This window comes from Penicillium robsamsonii, assembly GCF_028829455.1.
Source record: "Penicillium robsamsonii strain IBT 29466 chromosome Unknown utg000003l_segment0_segment0, whole genome shotgun sequence".
NCBI classification, from domain to species: Eukaryota; Fungi; Ascomycota; class Eurotiomycetes; order Eurotiales; family Aspergillaceae; genus Penicillium; species Penicillium robsamsonii.
The window spans coordinates 7,064,674-7,086,013 of NW_026643221.1; the positions used below are offsets into that span (position 1 = coordinate 7,064,674).

Genomic DNA, 21,340 nt, shown 5'->3' on the forward strand with positions numbered 1-21,340 from the left:
AAACAAATTAAATCAGCGATTGGACATTGTTCTTTCTCAAGTAATAACGAATTAGAAAATTAAAGAAGTTGGAAATAAGGAGAGAGAGAGAGAAAGAGGGAAAGGAGAATTGAAGGCGGAGTGGCCACTGCGGAGGAAACCTCCCTACCCAGCAACTTTCCTTCCCCGGTCATATGTTTCTCTAAGATTATCTCCCCCCACACACCACATCGACCATCCTAATCATGTCACAAGCTCGTCTACCACCTCCTCCTCCTCCGCAATGGGTTGTTGCGCTAAACTCCCCGATGCCGCGCCCCTCAAAGGCCGCATCCAGCATCTCGGACCCGCCAGGCTTCTCGAGCAGTCGGGGAGGCAAGCAGGTGAGTTCCACAAATCATAATACTATGCGAATATACTAATGCGAGTGATTTTTAGCGTCAACAACAGCAGCAACAATCTACTACGAAGAAACCTGACGAGACCGACGCGCTTAAAATGAAGAAAGCGTGGGAGATCGCCATCGCCCCGTCCAAGCAGATCCCAATGAATGCCATTATGATGTACATGTCTGGCAACAGTCTTCAGATTTTCAGCATCATGATGGTCCTCATGTTGTTCAAGGGTCCCATCCAGGGTCTGATCAATACCAACGCGGCGTTTGCCAAGTACGAAACCCCGTCGACACATTCACGTATGCTTGGAGTGAAGGTAGTCTACATGTTGATGCAGCTGGTATTACTGGGTTTGGGTATCTGGAAGGTCAATGCGATGGGCCTATTGCCGTAAGTCTTGCTCTCTAGCTTTGACGGCGCTTATCTTGCTAACATATACACAGAACTACGAGATCGGATTGGCTAGCATGGGAGTCAGAACGGCAGCCTTTGGAGCGGGCTCATTTTGCTTTCAGGTGATGCGGTAGGCTTGGAGTACGGGTTAAATAGTGAAAAGAGACTGTTGGAAATGCGTCCGTGGATGATAATGCAATTTGGAACAACAGCTTATCATGGCAGTGATCATCATGTTGGTCCTTTGCCTTCTTGTATTAAAGAGTTCTATAATAATGCAGTTATTGAGCGCAAGGTTTAAAGGGGTATCGACAGGAAAAATGTAGTGCATGATGGTCATCGGGCTGTCACTTCTAACTTGAAGCATTATCATCCCTAGTGTTCTTAGCTTCCTCTTTCAGACGACGCTCTTCACGCCACTCTGGCCCCTTTCGAATCACGATCAAAAGAAGCGGTGTCGTGGCCATCATCACCAACGCGATGAATGTGAAACACCAGCCTCGGCCCATGGCAGAAAGCATAGGATCGATGAGTGCCGTTGCGCCGGCTCCCAGTAAGCAACGCCCGAAATTATTGGCAGCAGTGGCCTTGGCCGCCTGTGTTGGATATAGGTCTACCAGAAGTGTGCTGATGGTATTGAATGCCCCTGTCAATGTCAATCCCATGAGGAACAGAATACATGTTGGCGCAGCGAGATGAATTCCATAGTTCAAGAACCACCCAAACACAAGAACGGAGATGCTTCCTAATGCCAGAAGAGGGAATGCGAGCTGAAGACGAGCTTTTTCAATAGGAAAGTTCCGCAAGTCAGTTTCGCGGTTCTTGGTTAGAGGGAAGTTCAATTTCTTTGCGAGTCGGCGATAGTTGAAGTCCAGGAACTTGCCATTGACGATGGAAGCGACGGTCGCACCGAGGCCAAACGGAATATAGCAGAGACCGATCTGGAGGTCGTCTAGCCCGTAGAGCTCATTGAAGATAGAAGGGATGCTTGCGCTCACGTCGTAGAATCCAGCAAAAAGAATAGCATTACAGAAGAGGATGAGGCTGGTATCCTTCTGGAATACAATAGCAAGCGTCTGGAAAGGATTGGGAAACTTGAGTTTCTGCGTGGATGCAATCGCCGTAGATATGGTGCCTTCTTCGCGATCTTTTCGGGACTTTAGGTAGCTAATCAGGGACATATTCCATTTTTGAGGAGGCAATGAGCCATCGCCGACAATCCCACGAGCAGTTTCCGGGAAGAAAACCAGAAACGGAACCATAAAAGCTGCTGCGAAAATGGTCAGAAACCAGAAGATCGCCCGCCAACCCAAATATTGAGACAATAGACCTCCGACTACTGGTCCGACCGAAGGGCCCATGAGAGATCCTGCCGTGACGAATCCTATGTAAGAACCCCGTTGTGATGCTGTGGCTACATCGGAGACCACTCCCGATGCGAGGGCAATGGTAGTGCTACTCCCTGCACTTTGCAAGCATCGGAGAACGAAGAGAGCTGCATAGTTGTTTTGGAGGGCAAGTCCGATATTGGCTGCAATATAGATGGCGAAGCACACGATATATGCTGGTCGTCGGCCAGCTTTGTCTGCAAAATCACCAATAAACATGGGCGACAGTCCTTGAAAAATCTACCTTCTTGTTAGCCAACAACATACCATTTTCCTTATACACATAGGAAGCTTTACCATATAACTCGTCAAAGTCAGATTGATTAATGAATTTGATACATGCAGATCCTTCGCCAAGGTATTCAATGCGGGGAAGTAGATCTGAGAAGAGACAGGCGAGAAGAACCCAGCCCAAGAGGCCATGAAGACAATATACCTACGCTGACCGACCGTGAAGGCTGAGTAGTCGACATCAGCAAGATCTCCGCCTCTCCCCACATTCGCATCTTGACCGGATTCCGGGTGCGAAACAGACTGTATTTCCTTCTCCGTCATCTAGGCTGTGTCCGAAACCAAACAGAGCAAAGAGGCATCGACGCAGAGAAACAGCCCCGACTCCAATTTTTCTCGCTGGCCCGTAAGCGGGGATCCATATCTCCATTTGCGGAGATAACAGGACTGGATGGCGTGCCGAGAAGCCGAAGCCTTTATGAGGTCGATCCCTACTTTTTACGGATTCCAACATTTATACGACATGGCACTTCCTAGCTCTAGAGTGGTATAAATGAATATTCAAAAGAAAATATTAACAAATTTCACTTTTACATAGGTGATTCTAAACATATGCAGTTCATATAATACGATAATACACAACATAATGGTCAACGCGCCTTCACGGCTTCTTTGCACGCCTGCAAAAAGATCCGACAGAACTCCCACACTTCCGTGTAAGTGTTATACAAGGGCGCAGGGGCGACGCGAACCACATCTGGTTTCCTCTCGTCAATAACAACACCATTCTCCTCCAGACAATGCAAAACATGATCTAGCAACCCTGGCTGGAGACGTAGACTAAGCTGAGCACCTCTCTCGGCTGGGTTTGATGGCGTGATGAGGGTGAATGGTTTATCTTCAGGGGCCGCATCTAGAGGATATTTCATCAAAATATGTTCTAGATATCCTGTGAGGTTGAGGGATTTCTGTCGAATTTCCTTCATTGTTGTCCAGTTGAAGATTTCAAGAGATGCAACAACCGCATTGATGTCCAAAACAGAGGGATTTGACAGCTGGAAGCCAGCTGCACCCGGCTGTGGCAGAAATTCTAGAGTTGTCAGTCTCGTCTATCTATACATCGGAATCAGATACCCACTGTTTTCCATGTTAAAGCGCGTTTTGATATCTCCACCCCACCAGCCTGAGAGTCGAGGCCGGAATGTCTCGTCATTTTCGGGCTGTTTCTCATCAACCGAGCCGTGACGCTCATGGACAAATAGTCCTCCTATTCCACCTGGCCCGCTGTTGAGGTACTTGTAATTGCACCAGGCTGCAAAATCCACATTCCAATCGTGAAGCCGCAAATCCACGTTGCCAGCGGCATGAGCGCAGTCCCAGCCGATCAAGATGCCCTTAGAGTGGGCGTGAGCCGTAATCCGTTCGATATCAAAGTACTGTCCTGTGTAGAACTGAATAGCCGACAGGAGGACGAGTGCGGTACTGGAAGCGTTGTCATCAATCACTTTGATGATTTGTTCTGTGCTCAAGGTAGGCTGATCTAGATCCTTGGGTTCGATCAGAATCATGCCGTCCTTCGGATCGAAGTTATGATGGCGGAGCTGAGACTCAACCGCATACTGAATTGCACTCATGTTAGTACCAGTGATAAAGTCCACAATTGGACTGCACAGTTGAGAAACATACATGGTCACTGGGAAACGCCTTGCCCTCCAGTATAATCCTATACTTCTCTTTGGTTGGGCGATAGAAGCTTGCCATTAGCAGGTGCAAATTGGCGGTCAAGGTGCCCATAACAGCCACTTCACTTTGCGAAGCACCGACAACTGAGGCCATAAGCTTGGAGGCTGCGGTGTCAACATCAACAAAAGGAGGTAGCAATTGATCGTCATGTGGCACGAAGTGCCCGGTCACGCCTTTCGTAGCCCAAGTTCGTAGGTACTGCTCGATATATTTCTGGGTGTTACGAGGCTGAACACCCAGTGAGTTACCACAAAAGTAGATGCATTTTTCATCTGACGCTTCATTGCCTAACGAGAAGGAACGAAGCCAAAGATTAGAACGGATGTTTGGGTACACAAGAAAACCTGATACGCACTACCGTCTCCTGCCAGAGTCTTCCGCTTAAGATCCTTCTTGGATGGAATAATAAACTCATCCCGGAAATTCCGAAGTGGATCTTGGGCATCAAGAGCTTCGGCATACTCCTTCTTGTAAGCCCTGATATCATCTGTATAGGGAAGCGGGGAACCGCTTTTGATGTCCCGAACATGCAGCCGGGAACCCATGATGACAGACCAGGCGTTCCTGAAATTCGGTAGTACAATTCCCAATGCCGAGAGCTGTGCCAAGTCAGAACTTCAACACAGGCTTGTACAAGGTTGATACATTTATCTGCAGTCCCCCACCATGCGGCGATCCCTTCCTGATAGGGTCATTATTCTGCCCATAATATCCGACTTTGTCTGACCAATGGTGTCACGCTAAACTGACTAACCCGATGTAATCGGAATGGGATGATTTGATATCAAGTGTGTTTCATCTTTCTGCCTTCTCTTCTTGAAGGATTTTATTCTTTCATACATCAGTCATGTTACGCCATTTATTCTCATCGACACCCGCTCGCAGGTTATCCCAAGCACAAACGTGCCGGTTCTTCTCAACTTCCCGACTGGCTTTGCGCCTCTCCGCAATTCCCGGCGGCGAAATCGTTCCTCGCCGGCCTGGCACTGTCGCAAGTAGCGTGCATCCTCTCAAACACTCAGCACCTCAATTCCCAACCTCCCGCTATATTCGCCAGCAACATGCGTGTTTTTCTTCCTCGTCCGTCCGTCCGGCGACCAAGGTGACGCAAAATCCGAGAACCGGAGATGATGGAGAACCCCTCATGATGGCTATTTCGCCACGGGCTGTGGAGGTGAGCTGATAATGGATTTCTTTGCTATCGATTTGCCTGCTTTTGCTTCGCTCTTCTATCTGGCTTGTGTTGGGACGGACGGGAAGCTGTTCGGGCTGTATGGCATCAAGTGTTAGGGGTCTGTCTCGGTGTCGACTTGCTTTCAGCCGAGCAGGGAACTACCGTATGGCCGCGCCATGGGCCCTTCAAATGCTCCTCTAAGTACATGCGACCATAGGGTGTGGAAAACAGGGCTTCCCGTCCGCTCAGCCGTACTTAAGCCACACGCCGGTGAGTTAGTAGTTGGGTGGGTGACCACCAGCGAATCCTCACTGTTGCATGTTTTTTTTGGGGGGGTTTTTTTTTGCTTCTTCTTCGTCATCCGAGCTCTCTATCTCTGCGAATCATGAAGCTAACCCAGCGCAGCGCCTCCGCGAAATCACGGACCCAACCTCTTCTCCCTCCGCCATCAAGGAAGAGAATCCATACCACCATCTTCGCATCACAGTCACCAGTGGCGGATGCCATGGTTTCCAGTACATGATGTCTCTAGAGGGGGCTTCCAAAATTGACCCAGAAGAGGATACTGTGTTTGAAGGAGAAGCAGATGCTCCAGAAGCTGCCACAGAGTCAGCCGGCCAGGCCAAGGTCGTTATGGATGAGCCCTCGCTCGAGCTGCTGCACGGCAGCACTGTGGACTATACCACCGAGTTGATCGGGAGCCAGTTCAAGATTGTGGATAACCCCCGCGCAACAAGTAACTGCGGCTGTGGGACAAGTTTCGATGTCAGTGATTGAGCAATTTGTCCCTTGGAGGGATAGAAGAGATGGTATCTACTATTTTCTTCCCTTTCTTCTATTATTTTATGTACATCATACTGCATTCTGCACACTGGAAAGATAGATAATTACATGCTATACCCCTCTTCTCTTATATTGGCCAACTATCAACATCATCGATTTAAGATAAGTAACAAGTAACATGATGCGTTTTAGCAGGTCGACCAAACCCCTGATAGTATTTTTCTACAAGAAAAAAAAAGGCTACATGTCACTCAAATTAATGAGTATTTTCATGGATATCTACAAAGTACCGTGCTGACTTGTGTGGTCCTGAATCAATGCTAGGGCCTAGTACATATACCGCTGCAATCGGAGGTTCTGATTGTTGCCATGATCTTTCCAAGGTTTGGCCTGGTGGTTAAATCTTGTAATCAATCAGGGTAGCGGTCTGATTTGCCTACGTGATTACAAGGTCATCTTTTGGTCCACAAGTCGACTGTCTCTGAGCTCTATCCCCGGCTAGATGTCCAGAAGAACAAAGGGGATTGTATGCTGTGATACAATTGGAGGGGAAAACGCTTGAACAATAGACATCATTGATTGGTGTATCAAAATTTCTGGAATCGCTAAGAAGAAAACAAGAAACCATGAATATAGAGACTGAAGCAACGGCAAATGGATAGTCTCAGGTAGAACCAAAAACGGTCTTAATCCTCCTCCATCTTCGCAAGTCCACCACGGCTACGCCGAATGCGTTCATCCAGGGTATCCTCTTGTACTCGCTTATTGATATCAGACATGAACCTGCCACGGTCTGAGCGCTGCCTATCGTCAGCCTCCCGCTGCTCTTCCTCCTTGGCAGAGATCTCCGTGATTCGCCGGAGTCGCTCTGATTCGATTTCTGCAGCGTTGGATTGCATTTCTGCCAATTTACGACGGCGTTCTTCTTCCAGCTCCTTGGGATCAGGCTTGTTTGTTGGGGGACGGGTCGAGGGTGGCCCCATGGTCCGGCCAGGGTCACGTCGATTGTTGTATTCGCGCCGAGGGAAGTCACGGTGGCGATCTTCGTCGGCAGTGGGTCGCTCTTTGTAATCGCTAGATGGGCGGGGGGATCGGGAGTTCCGGGATAGTGAGCGCTCTCGCCGGGCACTTCTGTCGTCGCGATCTTGGTGTCGGCTGGAGTGGGAGTCTCTCTTATCGTGATAGTCACGATGGTCTCGGCCCCGGTCCCTATCGTCCCGGCGAGATCGGTTCTCGTCGCTCCTCCGATCACGGTTGCCTGAGCGGTGTTCGTCGCCACGGCGTTCACGATCACGGTCACTTCGGTGTCTGCGGGAAGATCGATCGGGTGAAGCGGGTGATCTAGATCGGTGTCGTCTAGGTGAAGATCTTCGGTGGTGGCGGTCACGGCGCTCATCACTAGCATCATCACTATAGCGTCTGCGCTTTGAGTCGTGGGTGCGGTGGCGACGGTCACGATCCTTTCCCCGATCACGATCTCCGCGTTCCTTCTCTCTTTCCTTGCGTCTGAGCGTCTCTTTCACCATCGCCTCATAAGCCGCCTGTTCTCTTTTCTTCACTTCGAGTAGCGGGTCCGCCATAACCTTAGACATGGTGTCGCGCGCCGAGACAATAGATGGGCCTGCTGCCGCACCGTTGCCTACCACCTCCGAACCCTTCTCCAGCTTCTTTGTGTCAGGGTCGTTCTTCAGAAGGACTCCATCAATGCGTCGCTTTCCTAGTAGGTATCCTTCCATCTCCTCCGAGTAGTGCCCGGTCTCGGTCGAGGGTGCCTGGTACATCCAGTCGACTCGGCTGACTTGCTTTGTCTTTCCAGAGGCTTCTTGGAGGCGTTGAATCTCTTCCATCTGGCGCTCCTCCTCGCGTTCACGTCGTAGCTGCGCGATCTGTTTGCGCTCGTCCAGAGCGCGCTTCTCTTCGAGCCATACGCGCTCCTGGTTCTTCATCAAGCCTGGATGCCATGACCTGGTTGGGATATTAGTGTTATGCTTCACTAAATTTGGAAGCCGGGACTTGATACTTACTTCTTCAGGTTCAGATCTCCACCCATGATGCTTGGAAATGCAAAAAATAAAATAAAAAAGTTGGTATGAGTACGTTGGCTATGTCCGAAGGTAAATCCCCTTCGGCACCTGAAGGTCAGTTGCCACTAATCACGTGATATCTCCGAGAACTATACTTTTTGATATGGAGTAATGTCTTACGATGAATATGAATAAAATAAAAAAATAGAATAAAATAAAAATTTCCCATTTCCTTTTCTTCCTCAAGGGTATACAGCCTCAACTACCAAGGAGGTAGAATTAACTATAAACCAGAAGCATTAGAGGTGTAGAAGTTAGAAATAAAAACGAGAAAAAAGCAAATGACAGGGGTTAACTCTAAATACAAGGTGAGGAATCGAAATCGAAACAAAACGCATCATATCATATCGTCATCGCCATGGGACTCCAAGAGCAAAGTCAGATTACCAGAAACTACACCATCCAATCCAGTGTTGACAGATATTTTCAACGTTGGTTGCCTGCGCGATGAGCTTGTCCACCTGGTCACTGACACTCAACTCTTCATTATTCCTGAAGTCTCGTCCAGTGAGCTTCTCCTTGACTCGGGCGAGAACCTGGAGAGCACGGGCATTCTGTGCCTCACGGGCTTCTTGTGGAACGCCTTCCGGAGCATCGAGAATACCACCTTCAAGCATGGACGGGCGGCGGCGACGGGAGAAATCGGCTGGTTGGGCGCCGGGTTCGAAATTGACACCGTCCATGATGGACCCGCGGCGATCCGCAGGGAGAGACACCCGGTCGGGGGACGAATCTTGTGTACCCAGACGCCAATTGATTAGGGGGTCATGGATGAACTAGAAAGTAAAAGTCAGTGGGTGTGGTTTTAGAACATCAAGAAACCAGGTCACTTACAGCCTCCAAAACAGCCATTAAGGAATCCTTATGCTCTCGTAGAACACGCATAACAGCCTCGCAAGTGATGCGGTAGCTACCCTCAATGTTGCTGACTTCCATGGCGAATGTCAACATGCGAGTAAGTCGGAACGGAACCCGCTCCGGATACTTCTCTCGGTGCATTGCAATCTCGAAACAATCACCAAAGTCGATATGAACCACACGGCCATTACCACGGTCCAGTAACAAGTTCGATGGATGTCTGTCTCCCAAACCAAGGATGTAGCCGACCATAGACATAACACCGAGCGATCGTGTATAGTTCGTACGGCGTTCGAGCCATGCCTCGGAGCTCTTGCTCTTGAGCCATAGCACACGATACAAATCTTTGCCAGTCGTGTTGTCCATAGCGTAGCCGAAGACTTCAACCTTCTGCATGAGAGTAAGGCTATCGTAGTCAGGTGCCATTTGAAGCATGATCCGGTGCTCGATGTTGAGGAGGATCCGACGGCTTTCACGATATTCCTTGATCAAGGCATGCAATGTATCACTGTTGGACACCCATCCCAGCAGACCAGAGCTCTGAGACAATGGAATAGCAGGGAAGCGCTGGACCGACAAGTGTCGCTTGAAACTCTCGCTGTCATTATCTAGCAAGGTATTGCATAAGCCGAATAGTTGCATGACTCGCTCATCTTGTCGAATATCTTCATGACCCTTGACAAGGTACATGTAAGAACTTCCGTTGCTGCCCTTGAGCGTCATGCGACGTGGTCGTTTCTTTGTCTGCAAGACATGCAAGATCGGGTCAAAACTCATGATTCGAATGACTGGCTTGCCACTCTGGTATGTTCCTGGGACGGCAAGGTCAAGATCTGAGCAATCCTTGAGTCGAGGAGACACATATTTGAGATCGAGAGTCGATAACTGTGGTAGTTGTCGGCTGATCTTGCGGAACACAGTGTAATACAAGTCCCAAGCTTGGTTGAGATCACCGATTTCCTCTGATTCGCGATACATCATGCAGTAGTGCTTGGCTTCAGCCAGATCGCGACCGAAAGCTTGCGCAAATGACACCTCACGAAGGGTCTCGGCGCCCTTGTCTAGCATATCATGGAAGGGGGCAAGTGTTGAGAACATGCCTTCAACATTGTGATCACCGAAATAGAGACGAGAGGCTTCTTCCAAGCCTTCATGCCAGAGTTCATGCCACAAGACGGCAACTCGGATAAGCTCATGACTAACAAGATCTGCTTGCTCGACAAGCTTGGCGCTATGTTGCCGCATGCTTTCCATGATGTTGCTAGCAGATTGAGAGCGTCGAGTTACGTTCGATTTCATTGCCACCGTCAGTGGATACACAAGGGCTTGAGGATGGGCTTTCCCAACCTCGGCAAGCAACCTATGAACCGCACCCCGGACCCTGATATTGGGCTGATTGATTCGAGCGATCAGTTGAGGAGTGACAGCAAGCCAAGTGTCAATATTGACAGCCGTAAATCCTTCCGTGACGACAGTATTCACCTCATGATCTCCGCCGTGATTAAACCACAGAGTGAGTAATCTCAAGGTGTCTTGCAAGGAAGATGTCAAGGACAAGGCAATGGAGCGAATGAATCCGCGAATGGCAGGAATTACATGCTCTGTAACGATATGGGGAGGAACCGGCGTAGGCAAGCCCTCACGATTGGCCTGATTGGAAATCGTTGTAACAACTTCGAAGTTTGCAAGTGCCCAGGAGTGCCATGCCTTGTATGAATCGCGGTTGTATTGGGTCGCTGCCGAATAGGCATTGAGAACATCTCGAACGTGTTCTGGCCTCCAATCGCCCCTCTGTAGAGTCGTCTGCCACTCGCCCTGCCTAAGATAGCTCTTGGAAAGAAGCTTTCTGAATTTGCTCGCGTCACCAATCCGTTCGTTCAGGCTGATAACATCTGGGTGATTCTGATCGGCAACCCCGTTGACTCCATTCACGCCGTGATGATCGGCATTTGATACCATGAGTGTGTTGTATCTGGAAAAATCATCGGTCAGACCAGAGGTAAACTCCTTCATCATTTCAAGAGATTCTAGTTGGTGACCATTCGCCCAACTGAATTTCAGCCTGGCGTATGTGACTTCGGGTGGTGCGATAGTGCGCATGCCATTGGCATCGGACACCACTGTCTCTAGAGATGCAAGGGACCGTTCTGCAAGACCCATGCGATTGGACTTGCGACAAAGATTGGCGAACTTGATGGACATGTCAAGATTCTCACGTGGGGCAGTGACAAGAGCTCTGACCTTGAGCATACGCTGCCACACTTCCACGTTTTGTTGACACCCAAGCAATCTTTGATTCCACGTTTTACGCATGGCATCTTGCTTTTCAGGGTCGCCGATGTTTTGCTTGTATGTGATGATCTCTTCTAGCTCAGCGAGCATCTGGACCCGGACAACGACATTGTAGGCACGGTTGTATGACTCTCCCAGAAGAGCAGACAATTCCGTATCGAGACCATTGCGAGCCTTCTCAATGTACATATTGGCCTCTTCGAATTGGTTGCGATGGATTGCCAGAATGGCACCGAAGAATGAGCGATCCGGAGTCTGCTCTTTCATGACACCAAGGTAAGAGTCCATCAACTCCCACTGACCCCGACCCCAGGCAGCGGCAGCGGCAAGAGGTGCAATAGCTCGGCGATGCTCCAGTGATGCTTGGTTCCATTTTTCTTGAGCGAGGTCCGAGAGAACCTTCCACTCGCCAAGAGCATGCAAACAGCGCATCTTACCCATTGTGATACCAAACGAGTCCGGGTCTGTCTTCTCGCGTCGCTTGTAAGCGGCAAGGGCTTCATCCCACCGTTGAAGCTTTTCAAACCACGTTTCCTTGAGCTCGACATCACGATACGCCTGCGCTTTGCGAAGGATACCAATGGCGGCGTCGGATTGTTGAAGCTGGTTGTTAATGGTAATCAAAGCCTCGACAGCACCAGAGTTCTGATCTTGCTCAAACTCGAGTTCTTTGTAGTGAAGGGCTTTAGCAAAAGCGTGACACTTGGCAGCATACTTTCCAAGAGTGCGGATGTCGATGGGCAGAGCCTTGTCGTCGTGCTCCATGAATTCAGCCAGATTGAGAAGAATTTGCAAAATCTCTGGGGAGATGTTGGGAGAAGTAAGCGCCTTTTCAATTGAGCGGACGAGCTCTTCCTGGTATTGATCATATAACTCGGTCCAACACGAGACAAAAGCAGCATTGAAAAGGTCCCTTGAGAGCGGCTGGTAGATTCCAGCCAAGCTAGCACATGCACGCAATGCTGGGGATGGGGATTCCTTCAAGAGCTCAATGCTGAAACGGCGTATCCATTCCTGCCAATCCTCACGAGTGGACTTCTGCGAAGCATCCCACGCGTTCTTGAGATGTTGCTGGTTCACGACAATCTTCTTTTGTCCAATTTCAGAAAAATTGGTGTCATCAGTAGGGAAAGCATAAACCTCTTCTGGGTTGAGGTCCTGCGGGAGTGGGTCGCCTTTCTGGAGTTTCGTCACAAGGATTTGGTAGTTGACATGCGTAATCTGATGAGTTTTTAGGACCTTGTTGAGAAGATGAATGTAATGCGTGAAGTCCTGTCCGAGTTGGAAGATGAGGGCACAGATGCAGTCCATCGCAGCTTGACGCAACACACGATCACCGCTAGCCACAACCCGTGACAGGGAATGAACCATTAGGGATGCAAAGTCAGAGACATTAACTTGCCGCGAGAGTTTTGTCAAGCTGTCGATAGCGGATTTTCGTATGCTCTGAGGATTTTGTGGCCGATCAAATAGACGAACAATAGAAGGAATGATGAGATGCATGTATTCCTCTCCGCTTGTACCGAAAATCAAAAGAGCATGGAGAATCTTCTCAGAGGGCTGGCGACGAGGCGATGTGTCTTTATCCAGTGTATCAAGCATCAAAGGAATCAGACCAGCAAGATACTTCCGGAATTCTCCTTCCAACGACCTAGCAATCGCCTCGACCAAGGATATAATCGTACCCTGGATTTGATATGAAGCATCCCAGAAATCTCTAATAACCTCGATTATCTCTGGCAAGAAAGTGCGAATATGCTGTCGCACGATATTCACCAAGATTGCCATTTGATTGAAATATGACTCAAGGCGGCTAGCAGGAGCGCTTCTGATAACCAAGATGAACCCTGGAATAATTTGTCCAAGGAACGGGACACACTTCAAACCCAGAGTCTTGAAAATTGTGACGATGGCATCAATGACAGCTGAGTGATATTGTGCCAGGGAGTTTTCACGCAAAATGTTCTGCATCAAAGTATGGATGACCACCGTGGGATAATACTCCTCGTTGGAGGGAGTGAGACCCTGCATAATGAGGGCAACATCAGAAACATTCTGTATCTCGTTGATGTGGTGCACATCGGGTTCGATCTCGCTGATCTGTTGGTACTTGTAGGGATCGAGGGCACCGAGGACTCCGAGAAGCTTGATGGTCTCTTTGCGTAGAGAGCCTGTCTGTTCTGTTTTGATAATATTGATGAGTACGGCGAGAAGATGGGGATATTCCATGTATGGCTCGATAACGTAGCCTGAATTGCTCGCCAACTGTCCCAACGTCCGAAGCGCAGCTTCGCGTTTGGTATGCGACGAAAGGTCCTGGAGTGAGTCCAAAATAATTGGCATAATCTGCGGCAGATATTGTCTCATCTCATGGCCGCCGACATTGGCGAGCTCACCAACAGCCTTCAAAGTAGTGGCAGCAACGCCGGGATTAATGTCTGTTGATTTGGGCAACAATGCGGTCACCATGGGATCAACGTATGACCTAATCAATTTTGTTGCATTAGAGACAAACAAGCTAATGAGTTGAGCTGTTTCCTCCTTTTGGCGAGCGGTATTCGCGAAGCCAAGGCCAGTGAGAAGATTGACCAGCAGTTTTCGTAGCGGCGGGAAGACATAGGCAGGGTTGACGCTGGAAAGCCGACCGATAATGCAGATTGCGGCTTCTTTGACATCAAAAACCTCATCATTGACTGCTAAAAACAAACATCGAATATTCTCTGGTCGTGCCAAATGACGATCGAATTTGCGGTCCAATGACCACAAAACGGTCCGTCGGATTTCAGGGTCAGGGTCTCCGATGCCCACAGTCAAGAGCTTGTCAATAACCTCGCTGACAACTTGAATAGAGTGCCCGCTAGTTTGGTTGATGATCGGATCGTGAACGAACAGTTGACAGCATGTAAGAGCTGACGCTTTGCGAATTTCCGGATTATCATTTTCCACGTAGTTGATAGCAACATCACGCACGAACTCGTTCAGTATGTGCCCAGAGAAGTCAAAGCTGCCCAATGTGTGAAGTGCCAATGCGATATCGGAATCGGAGTGAAGCTCATGGGGTGCAAAGTCTTTTGCGAATGATGGCATGGGAGGTAGTCGGTTTTCGGGACAGCCGAGGGGACGGAATGGCGTTCCACAAAGGATGATACTCAGCATATCAAGAAGCTTTTCCTGGATCATAGGTTTGATGGGAGGAATGTAATGGGCCATGTCGACTAGAGCCTGTGTTAATGACTTGCTCAGCCCACAGGCAAAAATGGGATCCAGAAGAGCCTCCATGTATTTGCTGAGTGCCTGTCCCACTGCGAGGGACAGCATGCTAATGCATTCAAACATCGGTGCTTCGTTAACTCCCGATCGATTCCTCGCCTTCATTGCAAGTCCCTCTCGAATGTAGATAATGATGCCATCGAGATATTGGCTGATAGCAGTGCCTACTGCATTGGCAATCTTTCCGATGGCAATGAAGGCGGAGTTCCTCTCTTTGTCCCTTTTGAGTTGTGCTTGGAGGTAGACCATGAATTTGTGGAGATAGATCTCAATGAAATCGGTGGGGGCATATGAGGCAAGAATGGGGATGGTGAGGACGACTTCGGTGCGAATCTTTGGGTCACGGTGGTCCTTGAGGCGGAGGATGATTTCGCAAGCATTCCGATAATGTTCCTTCATGAACATTGTGCCCTTCAAGATCAATTCTTTGATGATTAAAATGGAGCCATGAATATGATCAATGTTATGGGACTTCAAGCCTAGGAGTGCTTCATCGTGTATCCGTGCAAACCATGATTGACGGACTTGAGAATCACGAGCCACGATTATTTCAAAGCATTCGCCAACGGCCTCGGCGGCAGTCTCACGGATGAGGACTTTCGGATCTCGAAGGGCAACCCAGACAAGCTCAAAAACCTGCGGAACGAATCCGTAGAGGAGTGTTGGTGAGCCCTTGGCCAGTTCCCGGATCACAAGCACTGCAGCAAACCGCCGACTTTCCTGGCGCTCGGATTGTAACCATTCTAACGCAGATTGTATTTCACTTTCCACCAGTTCTGCGGTTAGGGCCCCGCCGGGTTTCGCGAGGCGGCCCAGCGATCGGGCCGCATACACCAAGACCACGTTATCATTGCTGCGAAGGGCGCTCCGCAAGTAGCTGGCAAATCTCGTTGTTTTCTGAGCCGCATCAACACCGTCAAAGTCAATGAGCCGATCGAGTGCTAACAAGCCACCGATTCTTTCGTTTGCATCGCTGCCGTTGACCACGAGTTGGGCGATGCGTTGGCTAACGGCGTTGTAAAATTCCACGAACTTCTCCGACGGCCAATCTGCAGAAGGAGATATGTCAGCTAGTTAGAGGTCTCGGGGTTCAACCGGTAGTACCTCTAGACACGGATAGGACATTATCGTAGAGCTCGTAAGCAGCTCTGGCCCTGGCCTCCTCATTCTTTGACTTAAGCTCCACGAACAACCTTTGGGTCACGTCTGTGATTGCACCTGCTTGGGCCATATTTGTGAATCACACCCCAGGGTGGACATTGGAATACAAGGTCTAGGCCATAAAATAAAAACACGCAGAGCGCATAAAGTTGGATGGTAGAGGGAAGGTCATGTGTGAGGCTTGGAGAAGGTCGAGAGGTGCACGGGCCAGTTTGGAGTTCCCGCCTGTCTCCCTCGACCATCTACAACCACTCTATAAGTAATCACTACATACTATTTCGATATTTATCTTGACAGTGTTCAGTATATTAAGGATAATACCTGGTGTATGAATATAATTCAAATCCTGGTGTGCCTAATAATTGAGTCATATTACCCTCAGCACCAAATACGTCACCCAAATGATCCGATGGCATTGACAATTCAGGTAGTCTAACATTCGTGCAGAATATCGATATGGAAATACATCTAAAAAGATAATGGAATGTTTATCTCAAATATATAGTCAAGGGAAAAGGCTGTATAAGCGGCTGACTTTGCTTGTTTTGTATCATTAAGATTTCCACGGGGCTAAAGGTACACGTAGGTTTGCTTCCTAGGATTCCAAGGTTGCATCTATAAATGTCATATAACCCATTCAGTATGCATTTTCGTTGAGATCAATTCACTCCCACACTAGGACGGGTATTTGAATGCTCGATATTTGTGACCAAAGTGACTTAATACCAGGCTTCTAGCACATCCTTGGGCCAGCTTTGTAGGACAGCCTTATATGATGTAGCAGCTAACATAGGATATGCGAGGACTTCTCAGAATCTCATATAGAAGGTGCAATCTGTAAAATTGGAGAAGATATGATGGAAGCAAGGATGAAGACAGGACACTGCTGCTAATATCATTATTGTTCATTATTTCTTAGGCCATAAATCGACAAACACTAAGCAGATATAGGACCTTTGATGAACCAGATTCTACTAGATCCATTTTGAAGTCCTGTAAGCAGTCTAGACACTAGTCACCTTGACTACTATTTGGTTGGATGGGCAAATAATAAATAGGTCTCAACTATAAGGGGTTAAGGCTGAATCATGTCTCTATCAAGGTGCAAGGAGATAAGAGAGTGCAGACATATGGATTTATACCAACATTAGTATCTTAACTCCATTAAACACCGTGTGGTCTTGTATTTATAATCACCGGTCAGGATTTCTAGGCCGCAATAGGCCGTTGCGGGGGATGACGGGATCGAGGGGTTTGGAAACCATAAAAGCCAAGCTCCTCGCTCTTTTGTTGTCCCAATTCTTGAACATCTCATCTATAGCTCCAACTTATATCACAATGGTTAAAGTTCTTCTGACTGGTATGTGATTTTAATCTGCCTTCGAACCTCAATCTAACTATCCGCTTTAGGAGGCAGTGGCTTCATCGCCGCTCACATTGTGGACATCCTGCTACAGCATGGGTATGTTTCAGCCACAATGAACGTACACATTCGAAGTTGAATATTGACAATTCTACTCTTAGTTTTGATACAGTTGTTACTGTTCGATCAGAGGAGAAGGGCAAACGGATAATCGAGGCTCACCCCGACGTGCCGAAGGAGAAGCTCTCTTATGTGATTGTCAAAGATGTAGCTAAGGATGGTGCATTTGATGAGGTTAGTAGAAGACATTTCCCCTAATAAATACGCAGCTAACGGAAATACGAAAGGCCGTCAAATCAAGCCCTCCCTTTGACTATGTTCTCCATACCGCATCTCCTTTCCATTTTAATGTTCAGGACCCTGTGAAAGACTTCCTTGACCCGGCTATCAAGGGGACGACTGGTATTTTGAAGGCAATCAAAGAATATGCCCCTAACGTGAAGCGAGTGGTCATCACATCATCTTACGCTGCTATGGTGAACGGCAAGCAGCACCCCAAGGTCTACAGTGAGAAAGAATGGAATCCGTTGACATGGGAGGAGGCCATGGACCACTCGCAAGTTTACCGTGGTAGCAAGGTAGGAAATTTGACGGTCAGTCTAAGTATTCAAGTGCTAAGTCAATTTCATACAGACTTTTGCAGAGAAAGCAGCTTGGGCCTTTGTCGAGAAGGAGAAGCCAAATTTCGATATTGCTACCATCAATCCACCACTGGTGTTTGGCCCGATCGTTCATTATCTCAACTCTCTTGAGACTATCAACACCTCAAACCAGCGCATGAGGAACCTCATTCAGGGTCAAATGAAGGACAAAATAGCCCCAACGGGCAATTTCCTGTGGGTGGATGTACGTGATGTGGCCCTCGCACATGTAAGAGCCATTGAAGTTCCCGAAGCAGGCGGCGAGAGATTCTTTGTCACCGCTGGTTTCTTCTCGAACAAGGAACTTGCGGATATTATTCGCGAGACTCACCCCCAGTTAGAGTCTAGGCTACCCCCTGTAGATTCTCCCAGCGACTTCCCGGCAAACATCTTTGGGATTGACAACAATAAGTCGCAAAAGGTCCTTGGACTCAAATATCTCCCACTTAAACAAACGGTGTCAGACACCGTTGATTCTCTTCTAGCTGTTGGTGTTTAAATTGTCAGTTGCCTCCGATGTTTTGCGTTTCATAGATCTAGATTAAATCGATGGATACTTGTAGGAACAAATCCAATTTTCTTCTTTGGCAATTACGTATACCAGAGCGATTTTAAACAACAGATTTTATCGAACGTTAGCTACATTCTACATCTTAGATTTAATAAAGATAATCTCCGTAGCAAAGATTGATCAAGGGTCTGTGGTACATTATATAGATACAAACTGCGGGTTAGGTCTTTGTGCCTCACCGTACCGCTTTGGCCCGTGTTCTCCGGTCAACTTTTCTCGCGCCAGCTATCCAAGATCACATAGTCAATCCATTAAACAAGATGGCCTCCGCCAGGCTGTCGCCAACGGCGAACTTGCTGCGAAAGTCGCGTTTATTCGCACTCCCCAAAACTCTCAATGTCCCCAGTGATCAAACCTCGAGAGAATCCGGCACCGCAACTCTGCCTCACCCCATCCGAGCCTCCATCGTTACACCGCAATCATCACTAGCCCGAGGCGATTGGGGATTGAAGCGACCTTTACCGGCCAAATCGACATCAGAGAAGTCATCAAGACCTGTGGTCAGGTTGCACGCCCTGGATACCTATGAACATGTCACCGACTTCGAATCCGCCGCAGATCACACTGTGACCCTCGAGAAGTTCCAGGAGATGCACATGCCTATGTCTCTCCCCTCCAAAGTCAATTATGCTACAAGTGTTGTCCCAAGGCATCAAAGTCCGTTCGAGACGCATCTTGATAACACCGAAACCAGCCAGGGTCTCCAGGAACCTGGTGCTAAACAATTCAGACACACCGGTCCTTGGCTTGCTGGGCAGACGGAGGCAGAGTTCGCAGCGTACTTGAAGCAAGTGACTCGCAATAAGCCTGAGCTTCTGAAGAAGCTTCGTGAACAGTTTATTGCGAAACGGTCTGCTGAGATCCGGAAGCTGGCACAGGATAATGGAGAGGACTTGGAGGCTCACCCCACAACTGTCACTGATGCGGAGTTCAATGCCTACATCAAGATTCTGCGTAATGATCCATTCGCTCTCGGTCCTGTGGTATTTGACCTCCTTGACCTCGCTTCCCCCCCTGCCGTTCCCAGCGAGCGTATTGGGCGCAAGTACTATCAGTCCCCTGGAACTAAACTGTCCTCATTCGAATACGCCGTCTCAGGGCCCCCGAAGACACACCCATCTGCCGGTCTGTCATACACACGATCACACGCTCTGATCCACAATCATGCCCAGTTTGGCCCACAGGCCCACCAGCGCCCCGTGGAGGCTCGCATCTTGCGCCCCAAGGGCCGCTTTAAGGGACGCATGGCTCGGGCCCTCGCAGGTATCGGTGGTATTGCTGTTGAAGATCTAAATGCCATGACCTTTGTGGAGCAAGGCACACCCCCTGGTCTGACTTTCTTCGATGCTTCCATCCCCGGTGGAGGTAAATACTGGGTTACTCCCATCCGGGCTTCGATCGACTCGGACGGCCGTATTGGCCTTTCATCTTATCGCGCGAGTGCAACCGCCAAGGCCCCTTACGGAATCGAAGATCACCACAAGCCGAGCACCTTGACTATTTCCGATGTTGCCACTGCCCCATCTCCGCTGGTCCCAAGATTGGACCGACAGTCCTTCGGCCAGCCTCGGTTCCAGCCTTCCACGGAGAACCGTACCCGGAGGCAACCCACGAGGGGAACAGAGGACGTCGCACGCAGCCTTCTCAATAACCTCAACTCTAGGTCATAGGGAAAACTGAAGTATGGGTGGATGTGCAAGGGATTGTACCATGTATGATAGATTTGGTGCTTGTGTAAAGCTACGTTCATTTTTCTTTTTTGACTATGTCATATAAATCGGATGCATCAATATCAAGTTTATTTTCACAGCGATGATTGCAAAAGGCTTATTTCCCACCGAAATAGAGAATAACAAGACAAAATAATTCACACTAATCGTACAAGGACATCTAATGTACAAATTTGCTACCTTCCTAAAACAGCAAGGGCCATCCATGGATCCATAACTACCGGATAAAATTATATAATCATGAATATGCAATATATCACGTGACGTATGGATTAGGGCCTAGGGCAAGGACCCGCACAGGACTAAGCGAAAGCCTGCTCTCAAACTCATCCAAATCGGCACGACGACTCTCGATCTTTCGAACATTCATTCCGCCAGCCAACAACCGCCAAAATGGGTCGCGTCCGTACCAAGACAGTCAAGCGCTCCGCTAAGGTCATCATCGAGCGTTACTACCCCAAGTTGACCCTCGACTTCGAGACCAACAAGCGTATCTGTGATGAGATCGCCATCATTGCCTCCAAGCGTCTTCGCAACAAGGTAAGATTCTATACAATCCAACCAACAATTGAGATGTCCAATTCTGATGCGCAATTTCTTCTAGATCGCTGGTTACACTACCCACTTGATGAAGCGCATCCAGCGTGGTCCCGTCCGCGGTATCTCCTTCAAGCTTCAGGAGGAGGAGCGTGAGCGCAAGGATCAGTACGTTCCTGAGGTCTCCGCTCTTGATGTCTCCCAGACCGAGTCCGGCCAGCTCGACGTTGATGCCGACACCAAGGACCTTCTCAAGTCCATGGGCGTAAGTTTTCTCTGCGCTACGATATCTTCGAATATATCTAATGTATATCTATAGTTCGACAACCTCAAGGTCAACGTTGTTGCCGTCAGCCAGCAGCAGCAGGCCGAGCGCCCCCGCCGTTTCGGTCCCCGCTAAATTTAGCGCCCGCAATAACGAAAAAAAAGTTCATACCTGGCCTACGGTCGATCCTTGGCGGTTACCCCGACAATGTCTGTTCTGGCTGGCTTTTCGCCCGGCTAGCATGGTTTAGCTTAGTGTGGAAGGCTATTCCTGGATGAGGAATGAATAAACATGATTCTCTTTGAGAAAGGTGTCGCTGATTCTCCGAAAGGAGATGACGCTTGATTGCCATTTTTTCCCCTCGTGTCTACCTATGAGTTAGCTCTCTGGGTCGGACTACGTAGGAGTTCTTGGACTGGGGA

At 48.8% G+C, this 21,340-nt stretch overlaps 8 protein-coding genes across 8 annotated transcripts; 5 read left to right on the forward strand and 3 right to left on the reverse strand.

The window, feature by feature from the left end:
• Positions 1-224: 224 nt before the first annotated feature.
• N7447_007440 (ER membrane protein complex subunit 4) lies at positions 225-925 on the forward strand (the record flags this gene model as incomplete). The annotated part of the gene is made up of 3 exons (XM_057231702.1): positions 225-362; positions 418-764; positions 818-925. 3 exons carry the CDS (start codon positions 225-227, stop codon positions 891-893), a joined length of 561 nt encoding a protein of 186 aa, XP_057086792.1. The 3' UTR covers positions 894-925.
• Positions 926-1,120: 195 nt separating this feature from the next.
• On the reverse strand, positions 1,121-2,710 carry N7447_007441 (MFS transporter; the record flags this gene model as incomplete). The annotated part of the gene is made up of 2 exons (XM_057231703.1): positions 1,121-2,395; positions 2,453-2,710. 2 exons carry the CDS (start codon positions 2,708-2,710, stop codon positions 1,121-1,123), a joined length of 1,533 nt encoding a protein of 510 aa, XP_057086793.1.
• A 326-nt stretch (positions 2,711-3,036) lies between these two features.
• bna5-1 (kynureninase) lies at positions 3,037-4,674 on the reverse strand (the record flags this gene model as incomplete). Its single annotated transcript, XM_057231704.1, has 4 exons — positions 3,037-3,476; positions 3,525-4,005; positions 4,073-4,416; positions 4,485-4,674. 4 exons carry the CDS (start codon positions 4,672-4,674, stop codon positions 3,037-3,039), a joined length of 1,455 nt encoding a protein of 484 aa, XP_057086794.1.
• Positions 4,675-4,976: 302 nt separating this feature from the next.
• Positions 4,977-6,080, forward strand: N7447_007443 (HesB/IscA family protein; the record flags this gene model as incomplete). The annotated part of the gene is made up of 2 exons (XM_057231705.1): positions 4,977-5,303; positions 5,709-6,080. 2 exons carry the CDS (start codon positions 4,977-4,979, stop codon positions 6,078-6,080), a joined length of 699 nt encoding a protein of 232 aa, XP_057086795.1.
• A 692-nt stretch (positions 6,081-6,772) lies between these two features.
• On the reverse strand, positions 6,773-15,887 carry tor (putative TOR pathway phosphatidylinositol 3-kinase TorA; the record flags this gene model as incomplete). The annotated part of the gene is made up of 5 exons (XM_057231706.1): positions 15,695-15,887; positions 9,005-15,639; positions 8,558-8,946; positions 8,111-8,140; positions 6,773-8,051 (listed from the first exon to the last, which is right to left on the reverse strand). Exons 1-5 carry the CDS (start codon positions 15,819-15,821, stop codon positions 6,773-6,775), a joined length of 8,460 nt encoding a protein of 2,819 aa, XP_057086796.1. The 5' UTR covers positions 15,822-15,887.
• Positions 15,888-17,089: 1,202 nt separating this feature from the next.
• N7447_007445 (SDR family oxidoreductase) lies at positions 17,090-18,314 on the forward strand (the record flags this gene model as incomplete). Its single annotated transcript, XM_057231707.1, has 5 exons — positions 17,090-17,111; positions 17,162-17,213; positions 17,276-17,408; positions 17,462-17,752; positions 17,808-18,314. 5 exons carry the CDS (start codon positions 17,090-17,092, stop codon positions 18,312-18,314), a joined length of 1,005 nt encoding a protein of 334 aa, XP_057086797.1.
• Positions 18,315-18,646: 332 nt separating this feature from the next.
• Positions 18,647-20,056, forward strand: N7447_007446 (mitochondrial 37S ribosomal protein bS1m; the record flags this gene model as incomplete). The annotated part of the gene is made up of 1 exon (XM_057231708.1): positions 18,647-20,056. One exon carries the CDS (start codon positions 18,647-18,649, stop codon positions 20,054-20,056), a length of 1,410 nt encoding a protein of 469 aa, XP_057086798.1.
• Positions 20,057-20,509: 453 nt separating this feature from the next.
• N7447_007447 (40S ribosomal protein eS17) lies at positions 20,510-21,053 on the forward strand (the record flags this gene model as incomplete). The annotated part of the gene is made up of 3 exons (XM_057231709.1): positions 20,510-20,656; positions 20,721-20,918; positions 20,973-21,053. The coding sequence occupies 3 exons, from the start codon at positions 20,510-20,512 to the stop codon at positions 21,051-21,053; spliced, it is 426 nt and encodes a 141-aa protein (XP_057086799.1).
• Between the last annotated feature and the right edge of the window lie 287 nt (positions 21,054-21,340).